This window comes from Malus domestica, chromosome 02, assembly GCF_042453785.1.
Source record: "Malus domestica chromosome 02, GDT2T_hap1".
Lineage (NCBI taxonomy): Eukaryota > Viridiplantae > Streptophyta > Magnoliopsida > Rosales > Rosaceae > Malus > Malus domestica.
In genome coordinates this window covers 31,119,898-31,134,674 of record NC_091662.1, presented here as the reverse complement: position 1 = coordinate 31,134,674, position 14,777 = coordinate 31,119,898, and the positions used below count along the sequence as shown (strand labels likewise).

General features: G+C 35.3%; 1 protein-coding gene and 1 long non-coding RNA gene across 4 annotated transcripts; one reads left to right on the top strand and one right to left on the bottom strand.

Moving 5' to 3' along the window:
- The first annotated feature begins 1,903 nt into the window (after nucleotides 1-1,903).
- LOC139189992 (uncharacterized) lies at nucleotides 1,904-2,562 on the top strand. The gene is made up of 2 exons (XR_011573917.1): nucleotides 1,904-2,109; nucleotides 2,339-2,562. It is a non-coding gene; the product is annotated as an uncharacterized lncRNA (long non-coding RNA).
- A 4,710-nt stretch (nucleotides 2,563-7,272) lies between these two features.
- On the bottom strand, nucleotides 7,273-14,489 carry LOC103410044 (calcium-dependent protein kinase 1-like). Of its 3 annotated transcripts, none has more exons than XM_070809519.1 (8): nucleotides 14,245-14,489; nucleotides 12,792-14,000; nucleotides 11,217-11,360; nucleotides 10,929-11,081; nucleotides 9,703-9,818; nucleotides 9,384-9,551; nucleotides 8,603-8,827; nucleotides 7,273-7,789 (listed from the first exon to the last, which is right to left on the bottom strand). In XM_070809519.1, exons 2-8 carry the CDS (start codon nucleotides 13,576-13,578, stop codon nucleotides 7,682-7,684), a joined length of 1,701 nt encoding a protein of 566 aa, XP_070665620.1. In that variant the 5' UTR covers nucleotides 13,579-14,000; nucleotides 14,245-14,489; the 3' UTR covers nucleotides 7,273-7,681. The 3 variants fall into 3 exon arrangements, with proteins under 3 accessions (XP_070665620.1, XP_070665626.1, XP_070665618.1); XM_070809525.1 differs by having other exon boundaries at nucleotides 12,792-13,991; nucleotides 14,245-14,426; XM_070809517.1 differs by having other exon boundaries at nucleotides 12,792-14,476.
- Between the last annotated feature and the right edge of the window lie 288 nt (nucleotides 14,490-14,777).

Sequence of the window (14,777 nt, the reverse complement as noted above, 5' to 3'; positions counted from 1 at the left end):
AAATTAATACTTTGGGGTACCTTGAATTTCTTTCCACAACCAATTTTGGGCGCACATTAAGGCTTCTAATGTCTTTGGATGAAGTCTACTACGGTGTGGACTTATAAATCTCCCACTAGTACTGAAAGCTGATTCGGAAGCAACTGTAGATACAGGAATAGCTAATATATCCCTTGCCAAAGCACTTAAGATAGGATATTTAGTCCCATTTGATTTCCACCACCCCAAAATATCAAAATCAGATGTTCTAGGCAAAACAGCCTCATCCAAATAGTGATCTAATTCTAACTTTACATTATCAGTACTTACAGTACTAGAAACAAACAAGTCAAAGTTATCCATTAAAGGATTCATGTTTTCAAAGTCAGATTAATTCAAATGAGATGAAGTGAATGATGGTTGATGACCCATGTTAGAAATATGATTAGATCCACACTCTTTTACCAAATCATAACAATATTTGCAAATCTTATCAATTTCATTCGAAGCATATTGCCCATACATAAGAGGAAAGAAATATTGCGTACTGGGGTGGGTCGTGGCTTCGTGGTTCCTCTTGAGATTGGATGGTGGGGTGTGTATACTGCGTACTAGGGAAAGAAAGGGGGAAGAAAGAGTAGGAAGTAAAATTTTATTTTAGTTTACTTTATATAGGTATTTCTAATAGGGTTTAGGGTGATTAAGAGTTAGAAGCAAATAAAAAATGATTCTTTCATATCAAATTTGAAGTAATCTATGCGATTAGGAAAATTTAAAAGTTTTACAAAAGATAAAAAATTATTCTTTCTAGTAAAAAATTTAAAAAAAATTAAAAGAATAAAAGTTTTACTAAAAATAATTAGCATATAAAATAAATTAGTTAAAGTAGGGGTACTTTAATAATCACATTAGTTATCATTCCGATTCATGTGAATTAATAAATAGTTTATATACATCAATGTCATTCTTACTCCGATTCCAGACAGTTTTGGTAAACAACTTCAACAGAATTATAGATTACGGATTAGTAAACGCGCTACAAGTTGTTATCAATCTAATTGGGTGATTTGTAAGAAAAATTCATGTACGTTTACTACGGATTGCGTTGAATGCTTAGGTTTGTCCAGTGTTTTGAATGCTTGGGTTTGTCTAGTGTCTGATTGAACTTGATTGAACAATTATTTAGATTCGATGCATGTGTAAGAAAGAAATTATATATATTGAGTTTTAGCACTGTTCAACAATAGTAAAAAGGCGGAAATGGCCCTGATTTTTTCGTTTTGCTGCCTACTTCACACAGTAGAATACCTGTATTGCCCATGATTGCCACGTGTTAATCATCCTTTGTCCTCCCAGGTTGCATGTCTATGATCGTCGAGTTGTGACACAAAGAAAGATAAAATAATTAATTAAAAAACTGACAAACAATTATTTAAAAAATATTACTTAAATCAAGCCACATGGTTGTGGCGCACAACACAATAAAAAATTATAAACAAATTGAATGCATGGACAAAATAATTATTAAAAATTGTGAGAAACCCACCTGTCTCTATTCCCTTGCCTTTTGATTATTTTATTGTTTTGATTTTGCTCAGCTTTTTGTCTTCCTCGCCAAGTCTCATGCAACACGATTTGTGGCAACACAATAAAATGTTATAAAAATATTTCAATGCAGAGTGTGGGCACAAAGAAAGATAAAATAATAATAAAAAAACTGACAACAAATATTTTAAAAAATATAAAAAATTTTGAATGCATGGAAAACAAATATAAAAAATTGTGAGAAGCCTCGCTGTCCTCCACCTTGCCTTTGGTTATTTTATTTTTTGGTTTTGCTTTGCTTTTTGTCTTCCACGTGTGTTGATCATCGGGAGACTTTCTGCTGAGAGGGTCTCTTCCTTTTTCTTTCATTTTTATCTCTTTCTTTCCTCAAATTTTCCTTTGCTTTTTCTGAGTCTTTCTTTCGAGTTTAGCAAACGGTGCTTCGTCCTTTTTTCGTTTGTGTGTCATCATTGTCAATTTGTTATTATGGGTGCATGATTTGGTTCTGTTTTGTATTTTCAAGAAACGATGTTGTTCGTTTTTTCCAGGTGTTGTGTTGCCATTTTCACGTTGGTTCTACTTGAGGTATGTGGTTCTTTTTTTCTTCTTCTTTTCTTTTTCCACTTATTTTTGCTTATTTTCTGTTCTTAGGTAAATTTGGTGTTTAATTTAGAGCGCATAAAATAGGAAATAATTATTAAAAAATTATGTTTTTTTGGATGAATCTGATGTTTAAATTAGAGTAGAGAAAATAGGAAATAATAAATAAAGAACGAAAGAGAAATTAAAAAAATTTATGCTTTGTTTGACCAAGGTAAATGAAAAATATAGCTCCAACTCCTATCGATAAATTACAGCCGTATATAAAGCTAGCGAAGTTAAGAGTCCGAATTTGCAAGATATGAAAACCATCGATTCACGGAGCTGCTCAAACATAAGCAAAGCATGTGATTTATATTCAGTGACTTTTTCTTTGTTCTTTATTGTGCTACTGAACTGAGTTTTAGTATATGTATAATTTATTATTGTACATTTTTTTTTAAATATTTCTGTGATAACAAACAATAAAAATTGGGATGTGATATCTACACACCTCATTTTACTTCTTACACATCTTTTTAATTTTCGACCGTCGGATCAGATGAATTGAAAAAGATCTACGGATATAAATTATCAAGAGGTGCGTGAGAAGTAAAATAGAGTGTGTCGATAGTACATCCCTAAATTTTTTATACCTTCTTAACTTTTTTAACCCATGTATATCTGATGGGAAGACAAAAAAATATTAAAAAATATGATTAAAACCGGGCCACATGATTTGTGGCACAATAAATAATAAAAATTTATACCCGTCCACTCAGTCATCGCCACCAGGTAGTATCTCTACTTTTGTTCTTCTTTTGTTTTTGAATCGTTCTCAACACTTGAACCAAGTGATCAATCTTATAAACGAAAAAGAGAATCTGTGAGAAGAGCGCTTTTCATTTCTGGTGAACAAAGGTTTGATATCTAATTTCATACTATTCTCAAATATGATGTTTATATTTTGGGAGATTATATTCACACATCCCAAATTACTTTTCTCATACCTTTTTAATTTTTTAATATTTTTTTATCAAGTGTTAGTGGTGTATAGAATATATTAAAATTTTAAAAGGGTGTGAGAGAAGTGATTTGAGATGTGTGAATATAATCTCTCTATATTTTTACATCATGTTTTCAAAAATTTCCATGTGTTCACTTCAACTTTCTTAAAATTTACATATCAAACATTTTCAATACTGTGAATTATAACTAGGAATCATCTTTTCTTCTTTCTATGAACAACTATATTAATGTTGCATAATCATTCAAATCGGTGAATCTGAAAAAAAATTCAGAAGTTGATCCAAGAGAATGTGATGAGGTTTCGATCAAGTTATTAAAAAAAAAAAAAAAATCACCTCCTGCTCGGCCAAAGCCACACAGCAGCACTGGAAACAATGATTAGATTAGTATGCTTTCAAGTTGTTTTATCTTTTCCTCCATTACTATTTAAATGTGATACTAGATCCTATATAAATATGTTATGTTCTATTCCTCTTTGTTCAGATTGCTTTATCAATGACAACAAGGGTTGAAGACACCTTTCACTACTCTGATCAAGAATGTTTACCATGTTTTGTTTATCTATATTATATCATGTTTAACATGTTTAAAAACCTATACATATATTTTTTTGCCCAAAACTCAACAATATTTTTTGCATCCCCATACAACAGCATCTCCTCATTTTTTGTATGCAAAAGCTGGAACACAAAGTATATTAGATGGGGTTATTAGAAGAAATTCAGTTATTATAATGTTTTTTGTATCTTTGTATCAGGAATTTCTATTTTTTGTAACTGAATGTGATCCTCTTGGTCCAGAAATACATAGAACTGCTACAATAGAATGGATAATTATAATTTGTATCTTTATATTATTTAAATTTAACCTATTCCAGTTAACGCTTTTCCAGATTCATAGTTATTATCGTTGTTCCTATTTTATAACCGAAATTTTTTCATTTTTAACATCTCATCTTAACTTTAAACCCGCGGCAACGTGTGCAGGTATTAAGCACTGGTAGATACTAATTTTAAAACTTGTGCAAGTTAAAAGTAGAATCTTGGAAGATGAAATAATCATGAAAATATCCTAAATCGATTTTAAACACTAAAAGCGACCTAAGGGTTCATGACCACACATTTAGGGTGCGTTTGATACGTGTGACGAGACGGGACGGAACGGAACGAGGCGTTCCGTTCCGCGTTTGGTGCGTCAAAAATGGGTGGAACGCATTGTTTCACGGGACAGATTTTGGGTGTTTTTGCATCCCGCCTCCCCCCTGGAACGGGTTGTTCCACGTCTGTGGAACACAAATTTATATTTTTTTGGACAACAATACCCCTCTTATTTTTCATTAATTACATTGTCTACCTCCATTTCTCTCCCGTAACCTCCCTCTCTTCTACCCTTGTCTCTCCCGTAGCCCTCCTCTTCCTCCACCACAAACCCAGTAACCCAACTGCTAACCCAATCCCAGCAAACCCATCTGAACCCAACTATGGCTGCACCTTCTTCTCCGGCGCCGTCACCATAGCCAGGCCGACTACGACGACGACGCTGCAGGGAGGACGATGACGACGCTGCAGGGAGGACGATGACGAAGCTGCAGAATTGGTTCATAAATCGGGGTTTTCTGGGTTTTAATTAATCGGGGTTTTCTGGGTTTTCTTGGCTAAATTGGTTCATAAATCTGTCTGGGAAATTGTAGAAGTAATGTAAGAAAAACCCATTTGAGGAAAGGGCATTTAGGATCGGAAAAAGGGGTTTTTGTATCTCGAATTGTCGAATTCAAGAGTTGGGTATTGGACTGTGAAGTGGTTTTGTTTTGGTTGTTTGATTGGGTTTGGTAGAAGTTATAATTTCTGATCGAAATTGGGAAGAATGCTGGAGCCAGAGCTCTGTGGTTCTCGGATGCTATCGCCTTTTTGGGACGAAAGCGGGGATGAGGAACTTTCAGTTCTTCCCAGGCACACCAAGGTTATTGTCACTGGAAACAACAGCTTTGATTTGTTAATCACTGGGTTTTGTTAAGATTTGTGCAACTGGGTTTTGTTAAGATTCTTGCAACTGGGTTTTGTGAAAGATTTGTGCTTTTTTAATCCGAAAAAATGTGAGCCTTGGCATGATGTGCACCTCAAATTTTGTGAAACATTATTGATCTTGATTTCAGTTTGCAAAGAATATATGATGCATTTGGTTATCGGATTATCTAGGTCATGTTCTTGTCCTGTACCAAACAATAGACGGAACAGGGGTAAGTTAGTCATTCAATCTTTTGGTTCTGTTCCTTCCAGCGCGTCCCAAACGCAGAACGGAACAACCGTTCTGTTCCATCCTGTGCGTACCAAACATAACACGGAACCCCATTCTGTCCCGTCCTGTCCTGTCCCGTCCCGTTCTGTTCCGTCTCGTCTGCGTACCAAACGGTACCTTAGAGTCCATTTAAAAAGGTAAACCTTATAAATGGAACCAGGATCCTCTCTTGAGCAATTCCTTAGGGATTCTAGGGATCCCGCAATCTTATCCGTTCATTTTATATCGTGCGGTCAGTTTTCGTTAGGTACTATTCATATTTGAATTTTAAAATTTAAATTTTAAATGATTTCTGACCGCACGATATACGATGAAAGGACAAGATTGCGGGATCCCTAGGATCCCTAGGGAATTGCTCAGGAGAGGATCCTGGTTCAATGTTTGACATGGTCAGCCAGACATATAAATTAAGGTTTTCTTCAAGTCAAAAATATGTTTTTATGTATTATAACATATATGTGTCGGGATTAAACGTTGCAAGTACTTTTTAATTTTCAAGTTGTTAAAAGAAACATGTAGACGAGTAAAAAAATGGATAAAAGGTTAAAAAAGAAGAAGAAAGATAAACGGATTAAAAAACGGGTAAACGATTACGATTAAATGGGTACGGGGTTATGAATATGGTTAACCGTTTATAAACGGTTATGAGTATTGATATGGGTATAACCGTTTAGAAAATTACCCAACGGCTAAACGGTTATGCGGGTATGAGTATAAACAGTTCTGAATAAATAACCGTGGTTACCTGCTCTCTATAACCATTGCCCTAGTTATATGACGTCAAAGACATGTTAGCTTTTTTTACATATCTAGCATTGTCAACTAGGTCTACTTGATACATGTGGCATTCTTTCTTAAGTCGGTGGAATTTAGTTACCTCAATCACACTGTCATAATCAACTTGGTTATATGTACTAGCAGAGAGCACACACTTTATGTGTGTGAACAACCGCCCACCTCCTTCCAAGTTTTCCTCAAGCACAACCGCTTCATTTCATTCAAACTATCCAAAAAACATTATGATTTCACTTACCTGTATAAAAAAATGATAGTGGGCCAATTTCTCTTAATAAGTGCATATTTTTATCTTATGTAAATATTTTGATACAAAATTACTATTTTGCCCTCCTTATGTAAATATTGTATATAAAAAGTGAGGGCAAAATAGGAAAAAAAGGCAAAAAGCTCAAAAAATACAAAATTATTATTTTGCTCTCCTTATGTTTACATTGTATATCAGAAATGAGGGTAAAATAGAAAAAAATAGAGTAAAAAGTTAACAAGTCATTTTCTCTTAATAGAATAGAAGAATATATTTTAATTGAGAATTGTATTTTGGCCATATTCAATCAAATCAAATATAATGATTTTGACTTTTGAGTGGGAGGTAGTGGGTTGGGCAAGAAAGCGGGATATGCTCACTCAGTTGGGTGCTTTAATTCCTTCCTTGCATGGCGCCCACAAAGCAGAAAGTTGAGGAAGCACTTTTGTACTCAAGTACAAGATAAACCAGTTTTTTTAGGTACTTGGTGCACATCTGGTTTTTTTCTAGTACCACCTCAGTTGTTTCACATTTCACAACTCCCAACTACGACAAAGTGATTTTTTTATTTTTCAAGACCAGCTGGTAGTTTTATCACTGTAGTTCACTCTTCTGTGGTTAGAAAGACTTACAAAGGCATTTTAGCCTCTTTCTGACCACCATCGTGTACTTCACTTTTGCACCAAATTAATCATGTGATAACAAATGACATGCAAACTCAATTCGTCGACAACCACTGAACCACCCTGTGATGATTAGTTAAGAGAAAGTGTTTGAACTTCCGAAATAAATAAACAAATAAATAAATAAATAACTAGGAAAAATATATTGATTTGTGACGGTGACATAATAAATCAGTGTATGTTTTCATGGTCCACTGAGTAGTTTTATGAATTACCATCACAATTCACAAAAGTGTCTTTCAAAAACCAAGTCTGCATATATTCGTAATCGACACAAAGAAAAATTAAACATATGCCAATGAAAACGTTTCTCCTCGCTGTATACAAGATAGAAAGGGCACCGAATTTCGGATGCAAAATCCCCTCGATGTGGAAGTCTCAACAAATTCGGAGAAAACAACCCGAAATGCCTGGCTCGACTTGGAAGAGTCAGCAGTAAAGCACCTTTCTATACAATCTTAATACCTCAAAACAATGAAGAATGAAGCAGGAAACCTTCTTTGTTATCTATGAACTAAATTTCAAGTACTTATCTAAAGGCAATGCTGAAGCTACTTTGCAATCCCTTCTTACCAGGGCCAACAAAATTTCCTTTTTGCATCATGGCTACAAACTCATTGTAATCTATGCGTCCATCCTGCAATAACAAAGTAACACGGTAACTCTCATATATAAACAGATCAGAAAAGTTGGGTTCACATAATAATTTCTCCCCGATGCAAGTAATATAAACATTGCGACAAAGAAAAGGCACAGATTCTTGACTTGTCCCACCCCTTTTCGGTCACCATGCGTTCTAAACCCCAAACTTACTGTACTAATTCAAATATCAATACCACAATAGCAAAAGAGCTCCTGCTAGACATTGCAGTCATTGTTTTGGTCTGAAATTCGTTAACTAAAGCAACTAGGCCAAATCCCAAGTTCTGGAAATAAGACATGCGGAATTAATATTACCAAGTTGCATACAAAATTTGGATATTTCAGTCACAAAAGCAAAACAAACTGGAACCGTTAACTATTAATTAATTAATGATTCCAAATTGCTCCCTAATCAGTCACCGAAAGGTTTATGAGGGTCCATGAAAGCTAAATAATACGGACACAGTTTTGAGCTTAACAAAAATTTGTTGCATAAACTGACACAGGACTTGAGTTTGCATGCCACTCGTAATCACATGATTAACTTGGTGCATATAGCATGCCTCTTATGGATGATAACAATCTGAAATGGAACTACCACATCAATTTAGACAACACATCACTCTTCCGACAGTTGAACCTGTTCCATTACTCTCCAAATTAATGCGAGTTTACTTTTGAATTAAGCCAAGTTTCATGCTGATACGGAGTTCAGAAGCTTGGGATCATGTCTTATTTTGAGCCACATCATCTTTCTATGTAATCTTAATATGATACAAATACTGGTTGTTAAGATATAGTCACTTACATTGTCCTGATCAACTTCTCTTATCATCTCTTCGAGGCGAACATCCTCTATGCCAAACTCCTCACAAGCTACTTGAAGCTCATCTGAAGTAATATAGCCACTTCCATCCTTATCAAAGTAGGAGAAAGCTGAAAATAGATGATCTTCTCTCTCAATTTTGTTCAGATGCAATGTTGCAGCTACGAACTCCCCATAATCAATGGTTCCACTGTTATCGACATCTGCCTGCAAATCGGAAAAAAAGTGTTACTTTATGATCTTGAAAAATCTGTATATAATGATATTGACTTTTTTGAGAAACAAATTGTTAATTAAAGAGACTAATACATCACAAATAGATGAACACTTAATTGGCCTAATCATGTGCACACCCCCTGTGGCTAAAGTTCAAGAATTATAGTATTTATGAAAAGTAGATTCCATATATTACACAGGAAACTGTCACTCATCAATATTCAATAAATTTTGTTTTTTGACAAACACGACATTAAAATGACAGTTAAAACAAACTGACTTCACTTCACTTTTTTCCCTAACATAAAATACTACCAGTCTTTCTTCATGGCTGGAACGATCATGGTGGCTATGGCCAGAGAGGGTAAGCGTGGTGGCGGGGAAAGGTAAGAGAGATGATGAATTTGGTTTTGGTCAAGTTTCTCTAGGGGAAAAAAACATTTACATGTGTGTCTATTACTATGCTACTTCTTGATATCCCGAAAAGATAATGAATCATTTTAGTTTGTTTAAACTTAAAGTACTCCAATTTTAATCTGGTACATACTGCTTGCATTAGATCATAAATTTCAGACTCCTCCAGAGTTGCTCCAAATCTTTTCAATCCGGCCTTGAGTTCGTCAAAAGTAATTTGACCACTGTTGTCAGTGTCTATCATCTTGAACATTTCTTTCAGGCCAGCTATTTCTTCTTCAGACAACCTCTCTGCAATTACCTGCCAAATAGTTAAAAAGAAATTATCATCCTTATTGGTGAAAGACTATCTGAAATACAGTGTTTATGTTATTAATTGTATTGCTGGCCAAAAGAAAAGAGTTATTAACTAAAGGCATCTAAAGTATGTGCCTGGATCAATCGGTACTTACTCTGAGAGCCATTTTCTTGAGCTTGTTCATAGCTGAAAATTGTTTTAAGCGACTTAGAACTGCAGAATCAAGAGCCTTATCGGGAGCCACACCATCAACTTGCACCCAGGGGTGGCCTGAAAGGAATAAAACCTACCAAATCAATAAAAAGTAAATGACATTCCTAACACCAAATTGTGATAAAAAAAGAATATTAGAATCCGGGGGCACACACTTTTGACACACATTTTTTAGGGGCCCACCCTGTAATGTATTTCAATGATCCGAATGTCTATCTTTTAGGTCTTTCCTTAAAAATCATGTCTACCAAAAATTACCCAAATCCGAAACCATATGACCTTTGGATTAAATTTAGTGTTTATTTGTAGAACTATATTCGTCCATCTTCTTCACTACAAATGAATGTCTTAATGGTTTTGGATTTGTCTTATTTTTTGCAAGGATGATCTATGAATGATGTACCAAAATATAGATGGTTTGGATTGTTGAAATAAATTATGAAGTGGACCCTACAAAATGGGTGTCAAAAGCATGTGTCCCCGGATCCTAACCGGATCCTAACCCATATATATGTATAAGAACTGTAATTTTATGTGTAGCAGCACAAATGATCTCGGGAATTCTTAAGAGATTTATAAAATTAAAGATTTAACTTCATTAGCAGATTTTAATATCATAGTAATTGAATAAAGTTTACGCATATTTCTTTCTAATTTTAACAATCACATCTACGGTAGCTATTGTCGGTCTGAAAGACAATAAAAATAAATGAAAATACCCCTGACAAGACATAATACGCAAGTGACGTGGATGGAAATCTTGTCTAACTTTTACATAAATGAGGTAGATGGTACGCACATTAGAGCTCACGGAAGAACCCGTAAAGGCAAGCATCAATGAGGCAATTACTCAACAGTCAGATATGCAGTTGTTTTTGTTCAACTTCCATGTTTTTTTCCATATCTTTTGGACAGCACAGCAGCATTAAATTTGATATACAGTCCAGGAGAGTAGTTAAGGTATAATATTATGACCCAAAAAATCTCCAAATAGAGCAACCTACTGGTGCTTTCTAAGAATTTACAAACATGCATTTCAGTAGGAAAAAAGGATTCTAATTAGTGCAAAACCCTCCCCATTAATAAAAAATCCTCAAACTTTACAACCAACAATCCTAAAAGAAAAAATAACTAAATAATCAACAAGAAACAATGAAAGAGACTCACACAAAACTTCATGTGCTGTCAGCCGCCTTTTAGGGTCTCGGACAAGCATTCTCCTCACTAAATCTTTGGCACCATCAGAAATACTAGGCCAAGGGTCTGATTCAAAATCTAAGTCACCGTTCAGGACCTGTTCAAATATTCCCTGCTCACTTTCTGTTGAAATGTAGCAAAGTAAGGTAAGAAGAAAACAATGAGGAAAACAGTTACAATAAGCAAAAGTAAGTTAGATTTACTAAAGAATGAAAATAAGATCAAGAATCAAATATATATCAAGTTAAAAGTTCCCACCAGCCCAAAATGGAGGTACCCCACTTAACAGAATGTAAAGGATCACTCCTGCACTCCAGACATCTGCTTCTGGACCATAATGCTTGCGTAACACTTCAGGTGCAACATAATATGGGCTTCCAACCACATCAGTAAATTTTACTCCTGCAAGGAGGAAACCACGAATATTTGAACTCTCAATTTAGTCATCATATTCTGAATAGTTTAATCTTCAACTCTAGTTATGTGATTGTCAAATAAACAGAAGAAAGTACCAATGAGTCAAAAAGAAGCAAACTTGTCTAAAAGTAACCATTGGGAAGCAAGCACATCCACAACGTGGTTATATGTGGAAGTAGGAGCAATAATGTGGGGTCATGTATATTATTGAATCCTATCCAGCACATCTTAGAAAATCTTGTTGGTTCCATAACTATATTGAAATTTCCACTGATGAAATCCAGTTTTAAACTATTAACAAAGAAATTATATTTTCTGGAAACAAGTTTTTGTCATGAAATTTCATAAAAGTTCGTTTTCTAGAATGACCAGAATTGAATCTCAAGGAAAAGTTTAAATTTGAAGTTGGCATTTTCGGTACTGAAGCTTATCCAACAGTGCACCAGGTTAGGTACAGTTTCGTAGAGAGATAGAAGGACATAGGGAACCCGCAAAAGAGGGTGGTTCACTGGGTGAAGGTGAAACAGCGCAGACAAACGGGCCACGATACAAAAGTAGAAAGAAGATAGTCTGAGGTCTCAAATATTCAATGAGTACGATTGCAAAATTAATGGCTAAACAGTGAATAACAAGACATGGTGAACTCTAATTTTTTATCATAAAATTGCCACCCAGGTTACAGCTCAAGGTGTATAGGCTATGGAATGAAATTGAGAACGGAATAAGTTTATACCAAAAAATGAAACGCTAATGATAAAGCTACAGCTCTAAAAAACTACGAGTAATGCTTATTTAAGAAGTGACAAATATAGAAATAACTTGGGTTAGATTTTTTATGTTCCTAACTTTTGCTTTTTGCTAATAAGATCAGAGATCATGCCTATCATCTAAAATCTATTGATTCAAATTTCAATCCACAAAAATTTCTAACGTTTGATCCCAAGTCCCATTTTCTCATAAAATTCATAAACCTGTTTGTGAAATATAACTAAAATAATCTGTTATAGTAAAATTTTTCACAAGTAATAATACGTGTTCACACATCTTCAGCAAACTCAGTTCTTAAAATTCATTCTAAAAAATGGTTCCTTTAGAGACAAGTGCTACAACAGCACAATGGTCCAGAACAAAGTGTTCACGCCAAAGCAATTGTTAAAACACGATTGAATGTCAAATTCAAAAGGTATTGTGAGACTGGTGAGTGAAAGAACACAGTGTTAAGTATTATTCAAGGAGCTTACAGACAATTAAATATTTAGGGAAAATAAATTCTGTTATCCATGCAAAATATTGTACTAGATCACACTTCATTTTGAAGGGTCAAGGTAGACTTAATAATCTTGATCATCATAACTGAAATGACAATAATAATGTGAAATGGCACTGATAATATGATAACCGCATGATGACAATTACCTGGCTTCAAGAAAATAGATAATCCAAAATCAATAGTTTTCAGTAGTGCATCCTCATCCTGACTGACAAAAAGAAAATTCTCCGGCTTAAGGTCTCGATGCATAACTCCCAATGAATGGCAAGCTTCGACAACTCCAACTATAGTCCTAGTTAGCTCAGCTGCCTTTCTTTCTGTATAATGCCCACGCTGGATAATCCTATCAAACAGCTCACCTCCTGCACATAATTCCATTACAACATGAACTGCTACAGCATCCTCATAAGCTCCCTTAATAGATATAACATTTGGGTGCCCTGCCAAATGGTGCATGATCTGAATTTCCCTCCTCACATCCTCCACATCCTCATCAGTTATTAACTTCCTTTTTGCAATTGATTTGCACGCATACTCTTTCCCAGTCGCCTTCTCCACACACAGAAACGTAATTCCAAACTGCCCTTGTCCTAGTTTCCTCCCCAAACTGTAAAACTCCTTTAACTTTCCAGTTTTCGTTTGTAACACCGAACCAGCGAGTCCTGCACTAGGGACCCTCTTCATCTGCGGTAGCGTCTTGGGTTTTGCGGATTGTTTTGGCTCGGTTTCTGGTTTTGGTATTGTCACTTGCTCTGGTGGTTTATCTAATACTGGCATAGGTGACTCAGGTTCCTTAGGTGATGATGTCTCAGTGACAGCTTCTCCGTTTGTGTGAACTGAGTCATCAGGCGACCGGTTTGGCCACATTACAGCTGAAACTGATTGGAAGAAACCATTCTTGGAAATGCTCGGTCCAACACAAGTATTTCCCATTTTGACCAAAACTCGATTCCTTCCTTCCTTAACACTTGCTTAACATCAAAATCTAACCTCCTCTATTGAATGTCTCTTAGCACAACAAATAAGATCTAATTTCGAAATCCGACAACTATAGTTGATCAAGTCAAACCCCTCTCTCTCTATCTCTCTAGACTCTAGCTTATAGTAAAGACATGAAAGACCAAAAGCTTGGATTTGTAACCCCAAAAGTAAAGTATCAAAATTTCTACCAAGTCAACATTCAGAAATCATCCATACCAACTTTCTAAGATTGCATCAGACTATGGCACATGAACTCTTGTGTTTGATGGAGCAAACCCAGAAATCATAAACTCAGAGTCCGATTGCAGAAAACACAAATGATAGACAGAGAAATGGTGAAAACCTTGCTTGATCAGCGACTAAATCTACAGTTACTACAAAAAAGAAGACAAGTTTGAGATGAATATACCAAGGAATACAAGGCCAAAAGGGCAAAGAAGTAGTCAGATGAGATGAATAAACAAATCAATTAAAAGCTCTAAACTTTGAACAATTCAAGGATGATGCTGCAAAACCCAACTGAGAAAAGGAAACAGGAACTGAGTAAAAGAGGTACAAATGAAAGATGGGCAGGTAGTAACTAGTAAGTTGCAGGTGAGAGCGAGAAAACGGATCGACCTTTTCCTTTGGTTTTACCAAGCTGCCTGCGGCTGCCTGCCTGCCCGCCTGCCTAGTAAAAATGGAATGTTAAAGAGAATGGAGGGTTGGTTTTCCTGTCTGTCTCTGTCTGCTGCCACTGGAGAGCAGAAATATTATTATATTCGGACAGGCTTGTGTGTGAACGTGAATGTGGGGAGAGCCTGAGGACCCAGAGGGCCAGAAGTAAACGCGTTCGGTCCAGATACTAATTAATCCCCGGGTTTCTTGGTTCCTCCTGTTCAACCATGTTCAAATATTCATCAATTTTTATTATTTATGCACTTTTTTTTTCGTAAATTATGAGAGAGTGTTTTATTTATTTATTCGAATCTTGATCTGATTTTGGTCAAATATTTTTTATCTCATTTTCGTTATATATGTGAGGCGCCTATAACAAAAGATCAATTTATAAATATTGTCTATCGAATTTTAAAACCAAAACAAATATGATCAAGATTAACAAGATCATCTGATGTGATATTTGTTGAGAGAAGTATCGGATCAGATGTGTT

Coding starts and splice junctions, on each gene's coding strand:
- LOC103410044 (XM_070809519.1), bottom strand. CDS start 13,578: ATGGGAAATACTTGTGTTGGACCGAGCATTTCCAAGAATGGTTTCTTC. Junction 11,361..12,791: donor ATCTATTTTCTTGAAGCCAG/GTAATTGTCATC, acceptor TCCTCCTTGCAG/GAGTAAAATTTACTGATGTG. Junction 8,828..9,383: donor TTTATGATCTAATGCAAGCA/GTATGTACCAGA, acceptor TCCGATTTGCAG/GCAGATGTCGATAACAGTGG.